The sequence below is a fragment of the Hetaerina americana genome, unplaced genomic scaffold, assembly GCF_022747635.1.
Source record: "Hetaerina americana unplaced genomic scaffold, ioHetAmer1.1.p SCAF_8, whole genome shotgun sequence".
NCBI lineage: Eukaryota > Metazoa > Arthropoda > Insecta > Odonata > Calopterygidae > Hetaerina > Hetaerina americana.
The window spans coordinates 59,706,543-59,725,745 of NW_027287427.1; the positions used below are offsets into that span (position 1 = coordinate 59,706,543).

General features: G+C 41.4%; 1 protein-coding gene across 1 annotated transcript in view; it reads right to left on the reverse strand.

Annotated features, from left to right (window-relative positions):
• Nucleotides 1-5,160: 5,160 nt before the first annotated feature.
• Nucleotides 5,161-19,203, reverse strand: part of LOC139698039 (proton channel OtopLc-like) — a 36,089-nt gene continuing 22,046 nt past the window's right edge. The window contains exons 4-8 of the mRNA XM_071596898.1: nt 14,938-15,109; nt 13,689-13,855; nt 10,761-10,917; nt 8,617-9,083; nt 5,161-5,724 (exon numbers count right to left, since the gene is read on the reverse strand). Of these exons, the coding sequence (XP_071452999.1) occupies nt 5,161-5,724; nt 8,617-9,083; nt 10,761-10,917; nt 13,689-13,855; nt 14,938-15,109 (1,527 nt within the window). The remainder of the gene's footprint in view (nt 5,725-8,616; nt 9,084-10,760; nt 10,918-13,688; nt 13,856-14,937; nt 15,110-19,203) is intronic.

A 19,203-nucleotide genomic window follows, 5' to 3' on the forward strand; every position in this document is an offset into this window, starting at 1 on the left:
TATTTAAAAGAAATATGAAAACGACCTCGCAAATCCGCGTACGCCAGAGCCGTATAAAGTGCTTATCACATGTGCGGTTTGGATGAATCATATACTTTTATAATAAAAAGAAACCTTGAATGCTCTCTTCCGGGTTTCCGCGAAGTTACTGCAACTTACTTGGGAGGAGAATATTGGGATAGGAATGGGAAAGAGGCCCATAGCTAGGACTGGAATTTCTCTATGGAGATGGTTTATAAAGAGGATTTCTATAGGAGGAGAAAAACTATAATCCTTGAATACTCTACCCTTCGAAATCAGTCTTTGGGTCACTTGACGGTGAAGACGGAAGTCCGCCTTCTCTTTCGGGAGGGAGTGTGGCCGAGACCCTCCCTGGTCGAGGGGAATCGAGCCCGCGACCTCCGTCTTCCCCAACCCGCGAAAACCCTTCCGACCGACCGTGACCCCAGCCCGCGCGGCAGCACGCCCCTAGTACCTGCAGGGTTTGGTGCGAGAAGGGTTGGGCGTCCGTGTGTGTGGAGGAAATCGGAGGGGCGGGGATCGGGCCGCCTCTTTTATAAATACCCTCACAGGGGCAGTCGCCGCTCTACAGCTCGCCCTCCCGTTTTCCAAATCACTGAACAAAAGAAACACGCCGGGCGGTTGGTGTAGGAGTGTGGTGCTGCGGGGGAGGGGGTGGGGGGTGTACTCGTTGGGGCGTGAATGGGAAAGGGGGATGGGAGAGGTGGAGGAGCGTTGTTGTTGCCTTCCCCCCCCTTTCGCTTCCACCCCTCCTCTCTCTCTCTCTCGCCCCACTGACCACGCCCCCGTCGGTCGTCCTTTGTGCCTGCTTCCCCCCGACCCCTCCCTCAGTCCCCCCTATCTCTCGCAATCCCTCCCTCAGCGAGACACACGCACACCACGCGAGAAGGGGTGGGTTGGTTTTTAGAGCGGTCACTCAGGGTGTCTTTGTCGTCTCCCTTGCTCCCCCCCTTCTCCTCCCTCACGTTCGCTCGCATACACACACAATGCATTATGGTGGAGGGGGAGTATCGTACGGGAAGGGGTTGTGACCGACCAAAAGGGTGATGCGGGACGGGCGAAAAATACCCACGTCTCTCTCTCTTTCTCTTTTCCTCCCCCAATACAAGCGGAGGTGGAGGTAGATGGAGGCATGGGCACGCTATCGAAGCGCACGCGTGCGGACCTCCTCCTCCTCTTGGCACCCCCCGCCCCACTCCCTTTCACCCCCTGTCCACCTCAGGACACCCCTCTGGAGTATATACAAGCGCCCTCGAACGGCGTGCCTGCGGTGTGGGGTGGTCGATCGGGAGGGGGGAGAGTTAAGTGCACTCCCCCGCACGCCCGTGTTGGCGACGGGAAAGAATGAATGCGATAATTAGAGCCGTTGGAGGACGCGCATGTTGGGAACGATGTTTATAGATAAAAGGTGTATCGGGTGGTGATATTATTGGACGGATGAGGAGTGAGGATGAACTCGGGGACTCAAAAAGAGTGATTTGAAATTCATCTACTAGCTGGCACCCGTCAGAGGAAGCCCAGTTGATCTAGCGCTGCGCTGCCGAGAGTTCAAGGCCAGGCGATACCAACGAGCACCCTGAGACAAACTCCAAGTTGAGAAATTCTCCGGGTGGAAGAAGGCGTTGGAAAATCGAAGGAAGATGAATCGGTCAAACTACCTTGATTTGCGAATTTGGTCTCACAGATGAGAGATTTTAAGAAATGTAAATATGATACTGTAGCCCCTTGAATGGCATTGTGAAATATTGAGTAAGGACGTTCTCATATAGTTAAAGAATTAGTTTCAAGAAGTTATGTTGCAATGATAGTTAATGGAATTTAGTCTAAGAATAAGGTTGTGGTAGAATATATTCATATTAAATCGCAGAGAATTGTACATACCAAGTGCAGCATTGTGTGACATCCCTACTCTCCACGACTTTCTTCCTTTCTGCGATTACTGACAGGTCTTCTTAACGGTTACCCATGTATACATCAACTAAATTTTAGTTTTGTGAAAAAAACACACTCCCAATTTTATGATTATGTACCCAAACTTCATATTTAAACCATTTTACAAGACGATACCTTAACTTGGTAAAATGCGTCTTGCCAATAAGAATCTGCGGATAAGTACCGTTGTGTCAGTCTTTAATAATGTATCATGTCATCACATCAAGGTTTCCTAAAGGCAGTAGCTGAGGAACACGTCGAAAGGGAAAATTCCGATGGAAGACCAAGATTACAATTCATAAGAGCAGATAAAGGAAGATGTGGGATGCATGAATCATGAAGAGATGAACGGAAAGACGGAGATAACGTACGTAAAGAATTGAGAATGTGTATTTACCAAACTGCTGCCGACGAAAACCTTCGAATTGATAGACAGTTTGAGGGTGAATAGGTTGTGTTTTGCAATTGAAGAATTCATATTTAGTCGTACTCGTTAGATTGGTGGGAAAAAATAATTATTTCGCTAATGAAAAACATTAAATAATCCACGAAATACGTATATATGTCCATGTAATAGTGTTTTTATCTGTTATTATGGAAAAATTCCACCACATCACACCTGAACCTGTAATTTATATATATATATATATATATATATATATATATATATATATATAATATATATATATATATATATATATATATATAATTTATATATATATATATGTATATATATATAAATGCATATTGATTTAGGTGAATGCAAGCATGCAACCAGAAGAAAACGTTCATTCAGGCTTTTAGAAATGAAAAATAATAAAACACCCAAAAAAACGTGTAAAAATTGTTATATTTCATAGTTGAAGTAAAATCTGACAACTTAAACATACACCAAACAAAAATTCAGCGCTTTATGCGTAAATCTTTTAAGTGACCTCAATTTGTTCTACTTGTTCAGTATCATAGTCTGGGAACTTTTCATCGTCCGTAAGGTTTACATAAAAGCGCACTCTTTGATTGTCACTGATCAATAAAAATGTTAGTCAACCAGGGTTCACGGTGGACCTGCAATTTCCAATTTCATAGAGCATGCATGAGATCCAATGGGGTGTATGTTAATCAAAGGTCGATACCTTAACACAAGCGTAGGAAACAAAGGCAGAAAGTGGTACGGTTTTCTAGAATCGATTTTAAGTTCACGATGGCCAAAAAGTAGGACACCATGATACACTTGTTCAGTGGTCTGATTCACCATAAGGATTTTGAACACTTTAAATAATTTATTCTAAATATAGCTGCTTGCGATTATATTTCCTGATCATTACATTCATGAAACGCCATTAGATGTGAATTGTAAATTTTGAAGTGAAAAATTTCTTTTCGCCGAATTCATTTCTAGAATAGATTCATAATGCAATAAACACTCACAATTCGTTATTTCACAATTGATTTTATAAAAAAAACACCACGGTTTTGATGCAAAACTTTGATCCTGGAGTTTTTTTGGGAGCAATAAAATGTCGAGTGGAATATCTGTTTTTCCATTGAATTCAAGTTAGAATCGCCTTTCCAATTCCATAGATGCATACAATTAAAACTTCCGCGCATTAACGTTTAATATGGAAAACAAGGGGTGATGTTGTGGTAGTCTCTTAAATTACGTAATCACTAATTTTAGTGAGTATACTATACATTTAGGCTAACTATTCCAGATGGTCTTAACTTTATTTAGCACAAGTTTAGATATTCATCAATAATTTAATAACGAATGAAACTCTCATGCCTTACTTGATATATATGGTCCTTATTAATGCACGAATTGATGAAAGCTCTTTGTCTCATATGTGGAAATTATATTGGCTCTGTTTTCATATGTGTTGATAGCGACAATGGATCCTAATTGTTACGTACCATCGCACTAAGTTTATTAAGATCGTGCGCACTGAGTCCATTAGTTTTTCACTTGTAAAATCGGTCCCATTCACGAATTACACTCATCCGGAATTTTCGTTTGGATCAAGAATCTCATCCGCGAACTGCACGCCAAGTGATAAATCATTCATGCAACCTTTTAGTTGCCATAATGTTTAAAATAATTTTTCAAGTAGCAGCCCTAGAAAGCGGTAAGTTCTTGGAAATATCGCGTAATTGGAATAATATTCCGCGATTTCGGCAACATTTATGCGCATTGACTGCCTTACTCTCGAATGTCAAAACTTCTTTTATTTAAAATTTGTTGTCTCAGGCGTAACTTTGTGGAGTTTAAAAATTTCATTGAAAATGAATCGGAAACCATAGGCCTGAGAAATATCCCACATCGCACACATGGCAGATTGAATAACAGAACTCTCCCACAGCACACCCGGAGACCCTATTTTGGACAGCGTGGGCTTATTCTTCCCTCCTGGAGTCCAATTACCGTTTCCGTAGCTTCAGCCATGGGCCCTCATATCAGGACATCCCAAAATTTCCCTCTCTTGTCGAATGAGACCAGCCTGACCTCGTATTTAAAAAACATACATCCTAATCCTTGACTTCTTGTAAGACGCCAACGCCATCTTCATACTGCTGAACTTGAGTAGGTCCGGAGTTGGTATCACAGGCAATACAGTTCGTCAGATTGATGGAATCCCGCTCACTTTTTATTGATGGAATGGTATGTTTAATCAATTTATAAGTCCCCTTTTCCGGTATTTAAAATGCCGAAACCATAATTCATTTACGCCCGATACTATTGTCACCTTCCCCTTGCATTAGGCAGGACCGAAAATTCAATCGAATTGTTTACCACTGGGTCTCTTCTGTGGTTTGCGAAAACTTAAAGGACTGCAAGCGATTCAAAGCACTGCAGGAAAGTAAAGAAGTCAGCAGTAATGGGCGATCAGGGAGCCTATTCAGAATGTTCTATGAATTGCCTGCCGTTCCTCGACAATCCGGCATTGTAACGTTCCATTATTGTTAATAACCTAATTATTTCAATTTAAAATCTGCATTCATCGAGAACATGGGACTAAAACTTTTCCACTGTTGAGGCTCGACAACTTTGATTCCTTACCGAATGCCCCCGTCCTAGGTTAGTGTTTTGCAGTCCGTGGTTTCTGTACGGTTTTATTGGAGAGATTACGTTGGCTAGAACATTGACATGTGTGGTTCTCCTGAAGAGCTTTATCACTTGCGCATCCCCTTGGGAGCGCGCGATTCCACGTTTCAGTCGCGTACTTTGTACGCGCTCTTCCATATCTCGCATAGACACACAGTCGAGTGGAACCGGTAGAAGATGGCGAGGGGCATGCTAACGTGGGTGATAATCGTCCAGGCCCACTTTCCGTAGAACACCAGTTCCAAGGGGTGAAAGTCCGCCCGGCTGTTCTGCAGTCGGTTGATTGTCCACATCGCCATGTTGGTCACGAGCAGGAAGGTGACCATCTGCCTTCCCGGCTTTCCGCGCGCCTGGGCGGACGTCAGACAGCGGCGGTCCCACGCGTCCAGAACGAATACCGTCTGGCACGTGGTCTGCACAAGGGATACGACGGCGGTGGCCATGATACCGGCCCGTGATGCCTCGGGTGCTGCGGGGGGCGCGTCCGCGAAGTACCCGGCGATGATGGAGAACATGGCGTAGAGGTAGAGTCCAGTCTGGGCGATCACAAGCAGGATGCAGTCGAGGGCGTGGTGCCCACGGCGTTTCTTCTTCAGCTTGCGGATCTGGAAGGCGCACACCAGCGTGGCCAGCGTCGTCAATACGTAGAGGGACACTTCGCACGCGTTGACCTTTGAGTGACAAGAAAAAACATTTGATCGCAGTATTAAACCCGAAGGTCGGGTAGATATATATAGGTAGAGTCGTCTCATTCTAAGCCTCATTCGGGGTGTGAAAGTGACCTATAATCAGGGTAGGGATGACAGTTCCTTTTCCTGAGCCGTCTGTGGTTTCTCTGGTACCCGAAAATCACCGTTTGGTGAATTTGAGGCTGCCCAGAGGCGTCACCAGGGATCAAACCTGGGCTCTCCAGCACTCCATCAGTTCAGCGCTCCATCCGCTGGAATTCCTTTGTCCCATTGATTAATTAAATAAATGCTCCCATATATGTACGTATATGTATGTATATGTATGTATATGTATGTATATGTATGTATATGTATGCATATGTATGTATATGTATGCATATGTATGTATATGCATGTATGTGTATGTATATGTATGTATGTATATATATATATAATTATATATATATATATAATTATATATATATATATATATGTATATATATATATATATATATATATATATATATATATATATATATATATATATATATATATATATATATATATATACATACATACATTACATGCGTGGCATCCTATTCTCAATAAACTGTAAGTCTGAAACAGCCTAATTTTCATGAAATGTCTTTTTGCATATCAGTGAGATGAACTCGCCCTATATGAAGCGTATGAAATTCGCACATTAGCATGGTAATAAGAAGGGGTAGTTCCTTCCTCTATCGTATAACATATATCGCTTCCTGGGAAGATCAAGTACCCGAAAACTCAAACACATCTCGGGAGAAGCGGTGGGTGCACAGAGATGTCACCCGGAATCAAACCCGACCCTCCGGTCAGTCGATACGAAAAATCATTCGCCTTGACTGGGATTCCAACCCAGGTCCCTTGATGTATCATACACATGATACGTATCGTATTCATCGATATTGCTGTTGCAACATCTCCCGCAGTTCTTTGAATTTAAATCGCGTACTTTGAGTAGCCTTAGGTGGAACCACGGAGTCTGGAGTCGGACGGACCACCGGTCTGGTGCCACTTTAAATAAATATGAATGGAAATTTCATTCTGTAAAATTTTTCACTTCCATCATTTTATATATACCCTGCTCAACCGTAGCCAAACCAAACCCTAACTATACCTTTACATAAAGTGCAAAAATTTCTTCGGAGCTAAAAAAGATTGTGGCCAATTTATTTATAATTTCATGTTAAAATACCGTAAATCAAAAAATATGATAGACAATATGATTTATAAAATTAAAACATGTGGACTTCATTATGAAATATCTCAGCTTAGTAGTAAAATTTAGTTTAAGCTAATTCACAAACCGAAAAATTCTAATATTGAAACAAATATGGCCAACATTTTTACCGACAAATTTTTGACTCAACTCACATGCTACATTAGGCAGATTCGAGTTCTCATGCCCAATATTGTGTCAAATTTACAGTTCTGTATAACACTGTGTGCTTCTTGCTCTATTTACCTTCGAATATCAGTTTAAAATATTCCTGGCAACTAAATGAAAAGTTCAAAATTTGGGCTTTGACTTGATTTTTTCGATATAGGACCACTGTCCGCCTGAGCGCTCACCCCTTTTATCGTTCCCCAATCACCGCTGACACTAATAAAAAAAGAATAACTAACGCCACGATGGTCCTTCCAGTGCTCACGAGTGAGGCGTGCCTGCATGGCCTTGCGCGTCGAGCAGGCATATCAAACGACTCAGTGGATTCTAGAGGAAAATTCACCGCAGGCTGGTGAGCGTTCCGTGTTTCGTCAGGAGCGAGATCCTTTACGGAGGCCCTCAAAGTCCTTCCCCTCCCCCCCGTAAACTTCGTCTCCCTTCGACAGTTTGTAAAAGTCCTGTGGTTACAACTAATAATCCCCTTTCGGTAGAGCTCAGGGTGCTTTGACCATATGCCTAAACCACCACGCAGCTATCAGTCAGAATCCTTTCTTAATAATATGAATCAGTGAATTCCAGAATATCTCGTAACCTACTCCCTTCATTTACCTCTCTCATTTCAAATTAATCCTTCAGCTTCTCTGTGACCTATGTGTTTTCATTTGGACTAAAAATATCTGTCGAATACCTATGTATGGGTTGAAAGAGTTTTCTCTTCAAGAGATCTCAGACTCATGAAAACACAATGGTGTCGATAGCTTCCTGAAACTGAGCAATGAGTTATCCTTGTTACTTACTGATTTCCGTTAAAACTTTGCCCTCTATCTCGATGCAATATACTGGAGCGATGTTTTCTTACCGCGAGTTCATCACTCAGTCACCAAATCGTTGGAATTCATTATTTTAGTTGTGCATAGATTTCCTGTTTAGTAATGACTGTTTTCAACTTTTTAAAATGCGGGGAAAAAAATGATTATTGAAACATTGGTATTGCATTGTATTAAAAAAACATTTACCTGTATGAATTCCTAGTTCCTCAGATTTGAAATGGTGGTGTATAAGGGACACAACAAACATTCTAGGCTCACCTTTAATATATTATTATATTACATAACATATGCATGTATAATTAATGTTTTATAAAATATCGCATATTCTCATATTTTATTTTGAATTTGATATGCACTGCTACATAAGTATAGTGCTCGTATATCGATACAAGCTATGTAGTTTGAAATTTCTGACCTATAAAGCGAAGCTGCTCGGTAACATTATATCGTGAGTCAAAATTAGTTTTCATGGGTTGTTTGTAGATCAAAAAGAGAACATTAATAGGGTAATACCTAAGCATTAAAGCGTAGGTACTTCTTTGAACCACCCCAAATCAGAGGCACGACCGTAGAGGCAATCGTACCATTCGGAAGTAGGCCTTGAATAGGATTTATGCTTCTGGGCAGGTCTCATACCTCCAGTATGGCCAAGTGGGCGTATCCAGGCTCCCGCTCGAGCACCAGGAACATGATGAGGGAGATGATGGTGAGGACGAGCACTAGGATGCCGGAGAAGAGGCCTCGGTGGGCGGACGCGCAGTCTACGGAAAAGTGCTGCGAGGAGGTCATCGTGGTGGTTTGAGTAGGGAGTAGGGTCTCGCACCAGGGGGCTTGAGCCAGCCTGGGGGTCGCCAGCGGGGGCGAGGGGGGACTTTCTGGGCCACCCCCGGCGGCGGTGTTCGAGTGGCAGGACGTCCTCCACATTGCGTAGAGGATCACGGCGCAGATGAGGCTGTACTCGATGGTGCAAGGGAAGAGGAAGGGCGAGGCATTCTGCACCAATGAGCCCATTATGTTAGTCCGGCGGCATTCGAAGAGGTCCACACCGTCACGGGCCGCCGTTGGCGGGACGCTGCCTTTGGTGGTCCAGTTTCCCGGGGGACCTGCATAATAGTCAGGAGAGCGATAAATTAGTCGATCTTCCGAATCGCGAAAATTTTTTCCAGAATTTGGAAGTGAAGACTTTTGGTAAGAGGGGTATTACTCCGCTTTGATTGAAGCACATTTGGAATACGCAGTAAGTACCTGGAATCACGGGGAGAAAATAATCGCTACGAGTACAAGAAGAGAATGGCCGCTAACGAGTGTATTGGAGGAATTATTGTGGGAGCCTTTTGAATTTCGAAGAGAGCAGGCAATACTTAAAGACTTTAAGAATGTTACAGGGTTATACTTGAGTTCTTGTAACGCCGAGGTATTAATTTGGTACCAAATTATAATAGTAGATCCGACAATCGGGATAAAACAGGTAAGAAAGACACCGTTCTCCCTTCACACAATATGCAAACATAACATATTAACTAGATTAATAGAAGTTGGTGAATTGATCAAACGCAAAAATTATTGCATGATGTACATGGGCTCATGTGTGCACAAGAGTTTTATATAAGTTTATTCAAACAAATATTCAAGTGAATGTACATACTAATATTTCAGCATGTAAGGATGGTGTACTAAACTCCACCGCCACGCACTCTTGCGGTGGATTGTGGGTTATTTTGTGGATACACGAGATCTGTAAGCTTGAGATTTAGTTTAACATAATGAACCAAGCATGTTGGTCAATAGCACGACTTCCATGCTGAAACTATTTAGTGGGATACATTATAAAACATTGTGCATGCTGTTGGTCTTCTGTAAACGTTTATTTTAGATCCTGTAGTTTCTGTAAAAAGGTCTTTGATATGACCTTACCTTACTTAAGCAACATTAGATTGAATTGAGTTTAGTAGAACATTCTGACAATATTGTTATCACTAATAGGTAAATTCAATTGCTAAGGTATCGTAATTTTTTCTTGGAACTGGGAGGAGATATAAAGAAATGGTTGAAATTAAAATATGCGGAATCTAATTTAAAATGTAATCCATAGATAGTGTCAACAAAGGTGGACATAGTTTATGAAACTGCCGCTAGATAGAGAACCGTTTTTAATAATTTAAATGTTGCCGTTTATTTTTCAACAATAGCGTGATCATCCGTTTTCTTCTTTTGTATTACTACAAATGCTGAGATGTAACAGCAGAAGGCGTGAGTAGTTTTTTTCCAGAAAAAAATTCAATACTTCGAACTCGAATGCTTCTGTTATTTTTCAAACCGGACAATGTGAAATAGTTAATTTTTAAAGATAATCTTAAAAAACTTGAGCCATTTTGCGACTGGAAATCTGAAAACTGTATGAAAGTTCAAGCATTCGCCAGCAGATATTCATCAGCTGCAGGAGGAGATCAGAGCATCAATTAGATCTAATATGGAAATGAAATAAAAATTTATTTTATTTTAATATTCGTGTTCCATCGATATTGGAATAATAAAATTAATGTCAACTGGCACTGATTGCGAATTCATAATTCCTCGCAGTGTCCTACTATTGTCCAGGATTCCGTTGAAAAACATCGGAGCGTTGGCGGGATATGTGGTGAATTTTTCATTGGAAATATGTGTTTTTTTTATTCGCCACTCTTGGCATTGTTCTCGTAAACATTTCTCACCTATGGCACCAGCGTAATGGTGTGTCGTTTACCTATTGCACATACGCACCCATTTCTTTCCTTTCTCACCTTGAAGGCCCGCCGTGGCAGCCCGAGGATCGTAGAACGTGAGGATCTCGTGCTTAGTCTCTTGGACAAGCACGTTAAGCCAGACGCACAGGTTGGTGGCGATCATGTGCATGAGGCCGAACCTGACTGCTACTCGGTGTCTCGGGCTCTCGATTTGCTGCGGAGGACAACAAAGAACATTAAAAGAACATCCGTGATCATCCATTGGCCACACACATTCCCATACCGCCCTAACCGTTTTGTGCATTTATTTGCGTGTCGTGACCGGCATGTCTAAAGCCCGAAAGAACTAACTCACAAGGCTTCGAAGAGCAAAAATAAAGTGGATTGAGAAAACCTGCCGTCAGCTGAAAGCGATTTATTGTTTAACTGTTCAAACTCTGGTCTAATGTGCCGGCTGAAATTTACGTGAAGTTGAAAACATTGATGGGTGTGGCTTCATTCACAATACCGCAGAAATCAATAAAAAAGTTGGTTTTGATCGAAGTAGGGTGGAAATCAGTCCGAAATAAGCCCTATAGGAGGTGCGAAATTCAAAATTTCACATTTGGTGTTGGTTACTTTGTGCCAACTGCGATTTCCTGCGAAGTTCTAGTTATCAGTAAAATTGTACAGCTTCAATTTTACACGGAAGAATTTTCACAAGAGCTCTGAGTTGGTTAATGATGCACTTGAAAAATTGTGTGACAGCACCGTCATTTTATGTTTACTGTTAAGGTTTTACTAGGTTGAGATTTTTATTAGCAGAAGTCAACCGGCTTGGGGTAGGTTTTAGTTGGATCCTAGGAATATAATCACTCTATTCTTAAGCCCAAACTTACGTCTAAAAAAATACCTATGATCCTATTCTACGTATTAAAATAACTTATTACTTAGCTCTGCATGCTTTCTATCTCCCTTAATTATGCCAGTCAAAATTCTTATTCGTGGCCTAACTTAACTTGGCTTTCCTATTTCTTTTCCCTTCCTACCGTCTCCAACACCCCATTGCCTTGCAATATCTCCTGCATCCACTTGTCCAATCTTCTTCGAATTTCTTCTAAAAACCATCTCTCATCCATTGCAATTACTATAACATCATTATTGGCTTCCCTTTCCGTCCATTTTTATTTTTTTCACGCTTCACACTCTTCGCTTCATTTGTAAATCTGATTGTTCAAAATGAACAATCAGATTTACAAATTTATTTACACGGCACCTCATCTTCTGGCCTAAGGACGCGTGAACAGGGGCGTTAGGAAGCCAGCCATTAACCTAATTGAAAGGGAATATAATTTGTATGTTCCTACATATTTTCGTCAATGCTCAACCATTTTCTGCCTTAGTGTTTCTCTCTTGTATTGTAGTCGCGAATAACCTGCGAGAAAACTTATGCTTGCATATTTCCGGTCGGTACTTCATCTCACTTATTTAGTGACGACTGACTGTCCGGTCTTTATGATCGTGCGGCTGAATTGTATCGTCTTTGCCAAATTCAAAACCACACGATTGGTATCTTTGGAAGGAAAAGTCTCTCGTTGGAATCTCCCATACACAAAAATGCTATCTTGATAAATTCGATGTAATTGATCGTTCACTTGCCGATTTACAGTTGACATACCCCCTCATAAAGTTTAAATTTATGCGGCCAAGAAAGGAAAGAAAGCTGCACCTGAGAGCGGTAGCTTTAAGAGTAGCAGTATGAGAGAGATCTAAAAAGTTTCCGAACTAACAAAGATACAGGACATTTTTTCTGAAAATTTCTGAGGCTGGAAACTTTTCAGACCACCCACGAAGTAGCAGTTTTGTTTTGTGGTGCGTTGGGAGCTTAAATAATCTATTTTTAAACAGGGGGAACCTTCAATATGAACATAAAAAACACAAGTCCCTCGACGTTATTTATGTGTATAATAAATCGGATCTGAACTTTCCTAAAAAATATTTCATCTAAAATCAACTCGGGAAGTTTTTCTGTTAACTAGAGCTTCGATGAAAACCGAAGCGAAGACAAAAAAGTAACCCACAGTTACCTGAATGTAAAAATGTTACCATTTTGCCGATATTTGGTGTGAAAGTAAATGGAGAACTCATCATATCAGGATTGCAGATGATTGAGCGTTATTTTGCCAGTCATGCTAAGGATTACAATCAATGCTTAGCATCATGAGGTTTTCTCGGGTCTTCCACCGGGTCAGGGGTTCCATATTGGCCGACGTTTAAATGCCCGACTCGTGCATCGTCATCAGGGTAGATGATCATCCACCCCGAGGATGATGCATGAGAGTGGCATCGAAACGTCGGCCAATATGGAACCCCTGACACGGTGGAAGACCCGAGAAAACTTCATCAAGCAAATACGACGGGAAAGCACTAGATATTACTAATACTTAGCATATTGCAGAATGAGCTTGATAGATATGCGATAAAAACGAAAAGAAGAAACAAATGCAATTAAATAATCAAAAAAATAGAAGGCTATGATATTCATTAATGTTGAGGAACACAAAATGGGAAAGGTAAAACAGTTAAGCTATTTTGGGTGAGAGTGGGAGGAGTGATGGTGGCAGTAAAAGAAGCATTGTCAAATTTTCAGGAGTAAATGATAATTAGTCGGTATGCAAAGAAAAAAGTACTGAGAACTTGAACACAGAGCATTATTTTGTCGTTCGGAAACTTAGTCATTAACGTAGGAGAATGAGCATAGGCTGGAGGCTTTTGAGAAATGTATAACGGGCATTGTATTAATGGTGTCAGGCCACCCCCCTTCCACGCACCCTTCCGATCGATGGTGGGGCGCTATGTTTACGTGAAAGTAGTGGAGTGGAAGAAGAATGATAGGTGACCTAACATCCCCTGCCGCTCGTCCTTACAACGGCTTGCGGGGTATTGCATAAATAGTGAGAGTTAAGTTAAATTGAACTTGCGTTCGAGAAAGGAAGTCCACCTCACCTTGTTCTTGAGGAAAATGAACTGCATTTGCACGATGATGAAGGCCATGCGAGTTGCGGGAGTGATGGCCTGTAACAGCGTGTGACACGCTGATGGGTTACCCCTCTCCGTCTCGAAGTACAGGCCGAATTCCAGGCCCGAGTAGATCATGCTGCCGATCCCGAAGGCTGGAGTAAAAAACAACCATGAGGAATTGAATCAAGTAGCATGATCGCCGAATATCTTATGGCTCTTTACCTTTTGGAATATCATCCAAAATGTTTTCGTGATTTTGAAAGTTTTAAAATATGCCTGGTTGCATTAGTGTATTGCATTAATTTGTGAATTTCGCAAGAGGTTCCGCGAAACCTCCCTCTCCGGAGGTCATTTCGACATGCAGCTCATCACCATCAAATGTATCGTATTGGCTACCTGTGGCTCCTTACAACGACTGCCATGATATTTAAGCGATATATTTCTTGCGAGTCCAACGCAGGCAAATTGGCGAAATTTAAATGAAAAACTCCCCCTTCTCTAATCGATTATAAACCTTGCTTGGCTGAAATTACCTTCTTTGAGACGGCTAAGCTTCTCCGGAGAAATTCCTTTAGGGACGACTTCTGCACCAAGAAACATTTAGGAAGCCTCACCAATAACTATAAAGACAAATGAGCGTCGCCCTTTTTTGAACTCTCAGCCTCAGAAGTCCCATTTCGCCAAACTTTTAATGGGCTTCCGGAACTTGTGATTTATACGTAATACTCCGCTTTACGAGTAATTATAATGGAAGGGGTTTCGACTGGATGTGTTGGTGCAGTTTGAAATCCTCCCAAATCAAAATGATTTTGAAAAAACATTTGACAAATTTTACTTATTTACCCAAAACCATCCCATTTCCATGTGTGGCCCAAAAATAGTTTTTATCAGCCGACATTGACCTCCCATGCATATATTTCACTGAATTAATTGTTCCCTCCGGTCGTTTTTACACCTACCTCCTTCATCTATATAGTTATGTGTGTAGGTTTATATATATATATATATATATATATATATATATATATATATATATATATATATATATATATATATAAATATTTTATATATATACCTATATAATTAAATTTATGAGTTAAACATTTATATAAATTATATATTTGTATGTAAATATAGTAGATGTAGGATATAAGGAGACTTGTTTCCAAACACATGTTCATAGGACTCGTGCATTAGATGAGAACACTCTCCGACCACTGAATGACTGACTCACCTACAGCACCCATCCGCAGGTAGAAGCTCCCATATCGCGTCCTTCCCGGGGCACCATCAGGTCTCGGAACCTTTGTTCCCATTTCCCCTACCGCAGGAGCCCTCCTCAGTTGCGTGGCGCACAGGTAAAGTAGAAACAACATGCTGCCGCAGTAGAGATAAAGGTAGAATCCCTGTCGTGGGTAGTATATAGTAATTATAGTAACAACAAATAATAAAAAACAATTAATGTATATGAACAGTTGATAATTGTAGTTAAATCCATTTTCATCAAAGCGATATGAGGTTATTTCTTTTCTTAGAAAGAGTTGACTGTCTGAGATGTTAAATAGGGCTTCAATAATTACGTAAGAGGATATTACCGGCTATTATAAAGGGGGTAAAAACCTAAAATGAACTTACGTTAGTGGACTGTATATACTCGTAGATGTAGACTCTCTATCCCCGACTCAGTACACTCATTTAATGAGTTAGAACTCCTCCACCGTTTCTTTTTGATGGAATTACGTTTTTTTCAAATATGATAGCGTAGGCATATCAATTTAGTTGTACACAATGAAGAAAATGAGCCTCGGAGTTATATTTTGATAGTGGTAACTCCGGGTGTAAAACAGGCGAGGTGTGTTCAGCTTCTAAAATTCCTAGTTATTTCTTGATATTACCTAATTAACTGTATACACTAGAAATTTGAAACTTCTGTTTCTTCTTTACAGTATTTCCATGCACTCGTACACATTTTCATGACGTCGTCATCATTATTCTTTGAATATCTAGAATGCTTCCGTAGGAAATCCCCTTTTGTCCACCGGAAAAAAACCGGCTGATCCGTGCCCGAGACTAATAGAGGACTTCTTGACGTCACGAGATGTTTGGCCTTCTTTGAAATGTCGCACGCACAAGTGGACATTATTGGCAGCTACAACACCAGTACCGCAAATCTCAATCAATTGACGGTTAAAATTCGATGGGTTTTAAAACACTTATGTGTGGAAAACGGATGATTACACGCTGTTCGTGTACACCAGGACCCCAATTCAAATATTAATAATACTTCTCACTCTTGCGGCCGCTATAGACACTATGTAAAATTTACGATCCAGCAATCTATGTCTTATGTGGTTGAACTTAAAAAAATCGGACACTCGTCATAAATAAATCCACTCCCGGTTTCAATAAAAACAATTGGGATGCCTAAAAACTCGGATGTACCTCGTACCGCATTGAATAGCATGAAAATCAGTTGTATCTTCATCATCAAAGGGTTAAAATTATTTCCTAGTTACTTAAGCCGACCAATCCGAATGACCTTAATGATTACAGGAACATGGCAGCACCATTATTATTATGGGTACTCTACAGATAAAGGTGGGTTTTTTGATAGACACAACTTATACCATGGTACAACGTACGTTTACTTGCCTCTCCGAGCAAACACAATCTGGCATCCGAACCTAAATTAAACCCCTCTTCAATTCCGCATACTTCATTCCTCCCTTCATTTCCTCCAACATTTTTATCCTATTCCTAACCCTTCCTCGTTTTTCTAACGTTATCCTCTCTAAGACAGTCTCCAATACCATATCACCTGTCAAAACGCTCTTTATCAATATTATCTGTCTCCATAAGATTTTTCCCAACAATCCTTCACTCTGCGGGTAGGGGGGTAGAGAATACTTCCGCAGTGTCCCTGATTCTTGTAAGAGGCGACTAAAAGGGCGGGGAGAAAACCCCGAAAACAAACCCCCAGCCAGCAAGGGATGCGTCCGGACAGTACTGTGGATCCACTGTCTGTGTACGGCCATACCAGCTGGCCTACGATCTGTCCAGGTATTAGCCAGGCCTGGAGACTCGTAAGGGAGAGAAGGGGATCCTGGAGGGTGAGTTTTCTTGTCTCCAGCTGGGTTTCGGATGCCCTGTATGGATCGAGATGCGATATCCCACTGAGGCCCCGGATTTCATGTGAACGGGAGGCCGGGAGCTAGCCTCTCCCGGTCTATCGGCATCCGTCACGTTTTCACTCCGGTGGCGAATGCCAAGGTTGTGGAGGTCTGCTTAAGAAGGTCGGAGGTGTAAGAGTTTTGGTGGTCCCTTGCATCGAAGATCTACCCCGAAACAGACAACACTCCTGCAGCGCTACATCCCTCGAGGTAACCCTGGCAACCATTCAGCGGAGCGGCGTCCCGAATGCGAGGCTCCGTGGTGAGTGGGGAGGCCGAGGGATAAAACATTTATTATTGAGGAAAAATCTTTTTCACCACGCAAAAAATTCCGTCTAGAGGTGGGCGGGAGATATTTTTTTATGCCTTTTGCAAGTCGTACTTGATTATGTCCGGTCCATAGTAAGGTGAGACCATGAAAAAAGGTGTCTCCTTCCCTTGTACGGAGAATTTTGTCGTAGAATGAACCTAAAGACCCTAAGAGCATGAAGAAACTGAGGGTTGATACAGTGCTCATAGAAACCATAAATGACAAACAGAGTGAAAAAATTTGGCTATGGGAAGGCTCTATACATTCCGATAACGTTGGAGCTGCACCGCAATCTAAACACTTGTCGGAGAGTCATTAGCCATTATGACTTCCCATCCGTGGAAGTCGATGAAATCAAGAGAGACATGTTTTCTGAGGGAGTGATTCATCGCCCTATATTCTCCCCGTCTATTGTTTCCGTCGCGTCAACCTGATTGCCAATGTATACCATCACCACGCAAACAGACGGTACGAAGGAAAATAAAGCGTACATGCGTGCACAAAAATTGAAAATTACCAAAGAAACTAAGAGTAAGGTGGACAACGAGCCACCTGCTCCGGTTGGCCCTTCAAAGAATATCCCACCAAAAACCACCATGGGGGACACGCCGGAAGGGCGTGAAAGACACCATCCCCTACACCTCCAGCAAAGCCAAGGAAGCTGGAGGTTATGGAAGAGGACCATAGCATCGCCGATACTGAGGTCCTCGCGAGCGAGTGGAGGAGGAAACATCGCTTTAAGCGATAACCTTGAAATGGTTGGTCATTTCACCACTTTATGAAAACTTATTTATTTATATTTTTGAACATTTAAGTTGTCTTTTATATTGCAGGGGAACTGAAATGGTCTGTCGGCACAAGGAGGAGGTGACCGTTTTCTAACTGAACTCTCCATTCCAAAAAAGTGGCTTTGAAAGTGTACAGCATTTGAGAGGATAATGTTATGTAACGTTTATCTGCCGGGGTGTGCACCGGTTACACCTTTTGATTTAGAAGCTCTTGTCCGTCATCTACCTCGATGCTGTGATAATGATGGGCGATTTTAATGACAGTGATCTTTTATGGGGAGGGCCGATGATCCCAAGTAATAGGAGAATGCAAAACGACCACAGTTGTCGTTGCACGCTAAAAGTTCCAACCGCTATCATTCCCAACAATACCTCTCCGGCCCCACCATGTGTAGCATTTTTCCCTGGTTTTTCTCCCTGTCCATTTCGCCTTTTTCATTCGCGCCCACATTTCAAAATTCAACAATCTAAACCTATCATCTTGCTTCAAAGACTATGTTTCCCCTGCGTAAAAAATCATGCTCCATATTAGAGTCTTTCCACTTAGATCATTTCGTTCAAAAACACTCCAGAAATAGAAAAATATGTTCCACCTTCTTAAGTTTATGAATTATTTTTTATAATATTTAACTTAGATTTTGTCTTTATCGAAACTTTGTAACCATGTTTTGCATTACATTGATTCTCATCCAATGCTATCGCAAATTTTGAATTTCCAATGCGACAGCAACATTACGACGAATCATTAAATCCTCACAAAGAAAATTCTATAATAAACAGCCAAGGTTTAAAGATGAAGGTCTCTCGGGTTTTAAATTGCGCTGACCCATCTGTTAAGACGACAATTTTCCAGGCATTCAAATTGGCTTCATTAGATAGATGGAAAGCCATTTGGAATGGTCGGTGCTTTGGAAGCGATGATCCTTTCGCAACACTTCGAGCATATTAAAAACTCAGTATGTCCTTGGTAACTAAGGAGAAATATGAAGTATATGTGGAATGTGATATGTACATTAATAAGTAATATTTAAACAATTTTGAAAGTATTAAATATGCCAGCTCCTTTTAAAAATACGATGCTATAGACGTTTTCCCAATTCTCTCCCAGAATAAGAGATAGGCTCCCCTTAACTTCAGGACAGTACAGCATAGCCTGGTATTATTCAAACTTCGCGGTAACATTAGGTTGCAAATGATGTCGAAGCATTAAAAACCGATTTGCATAATCTTCC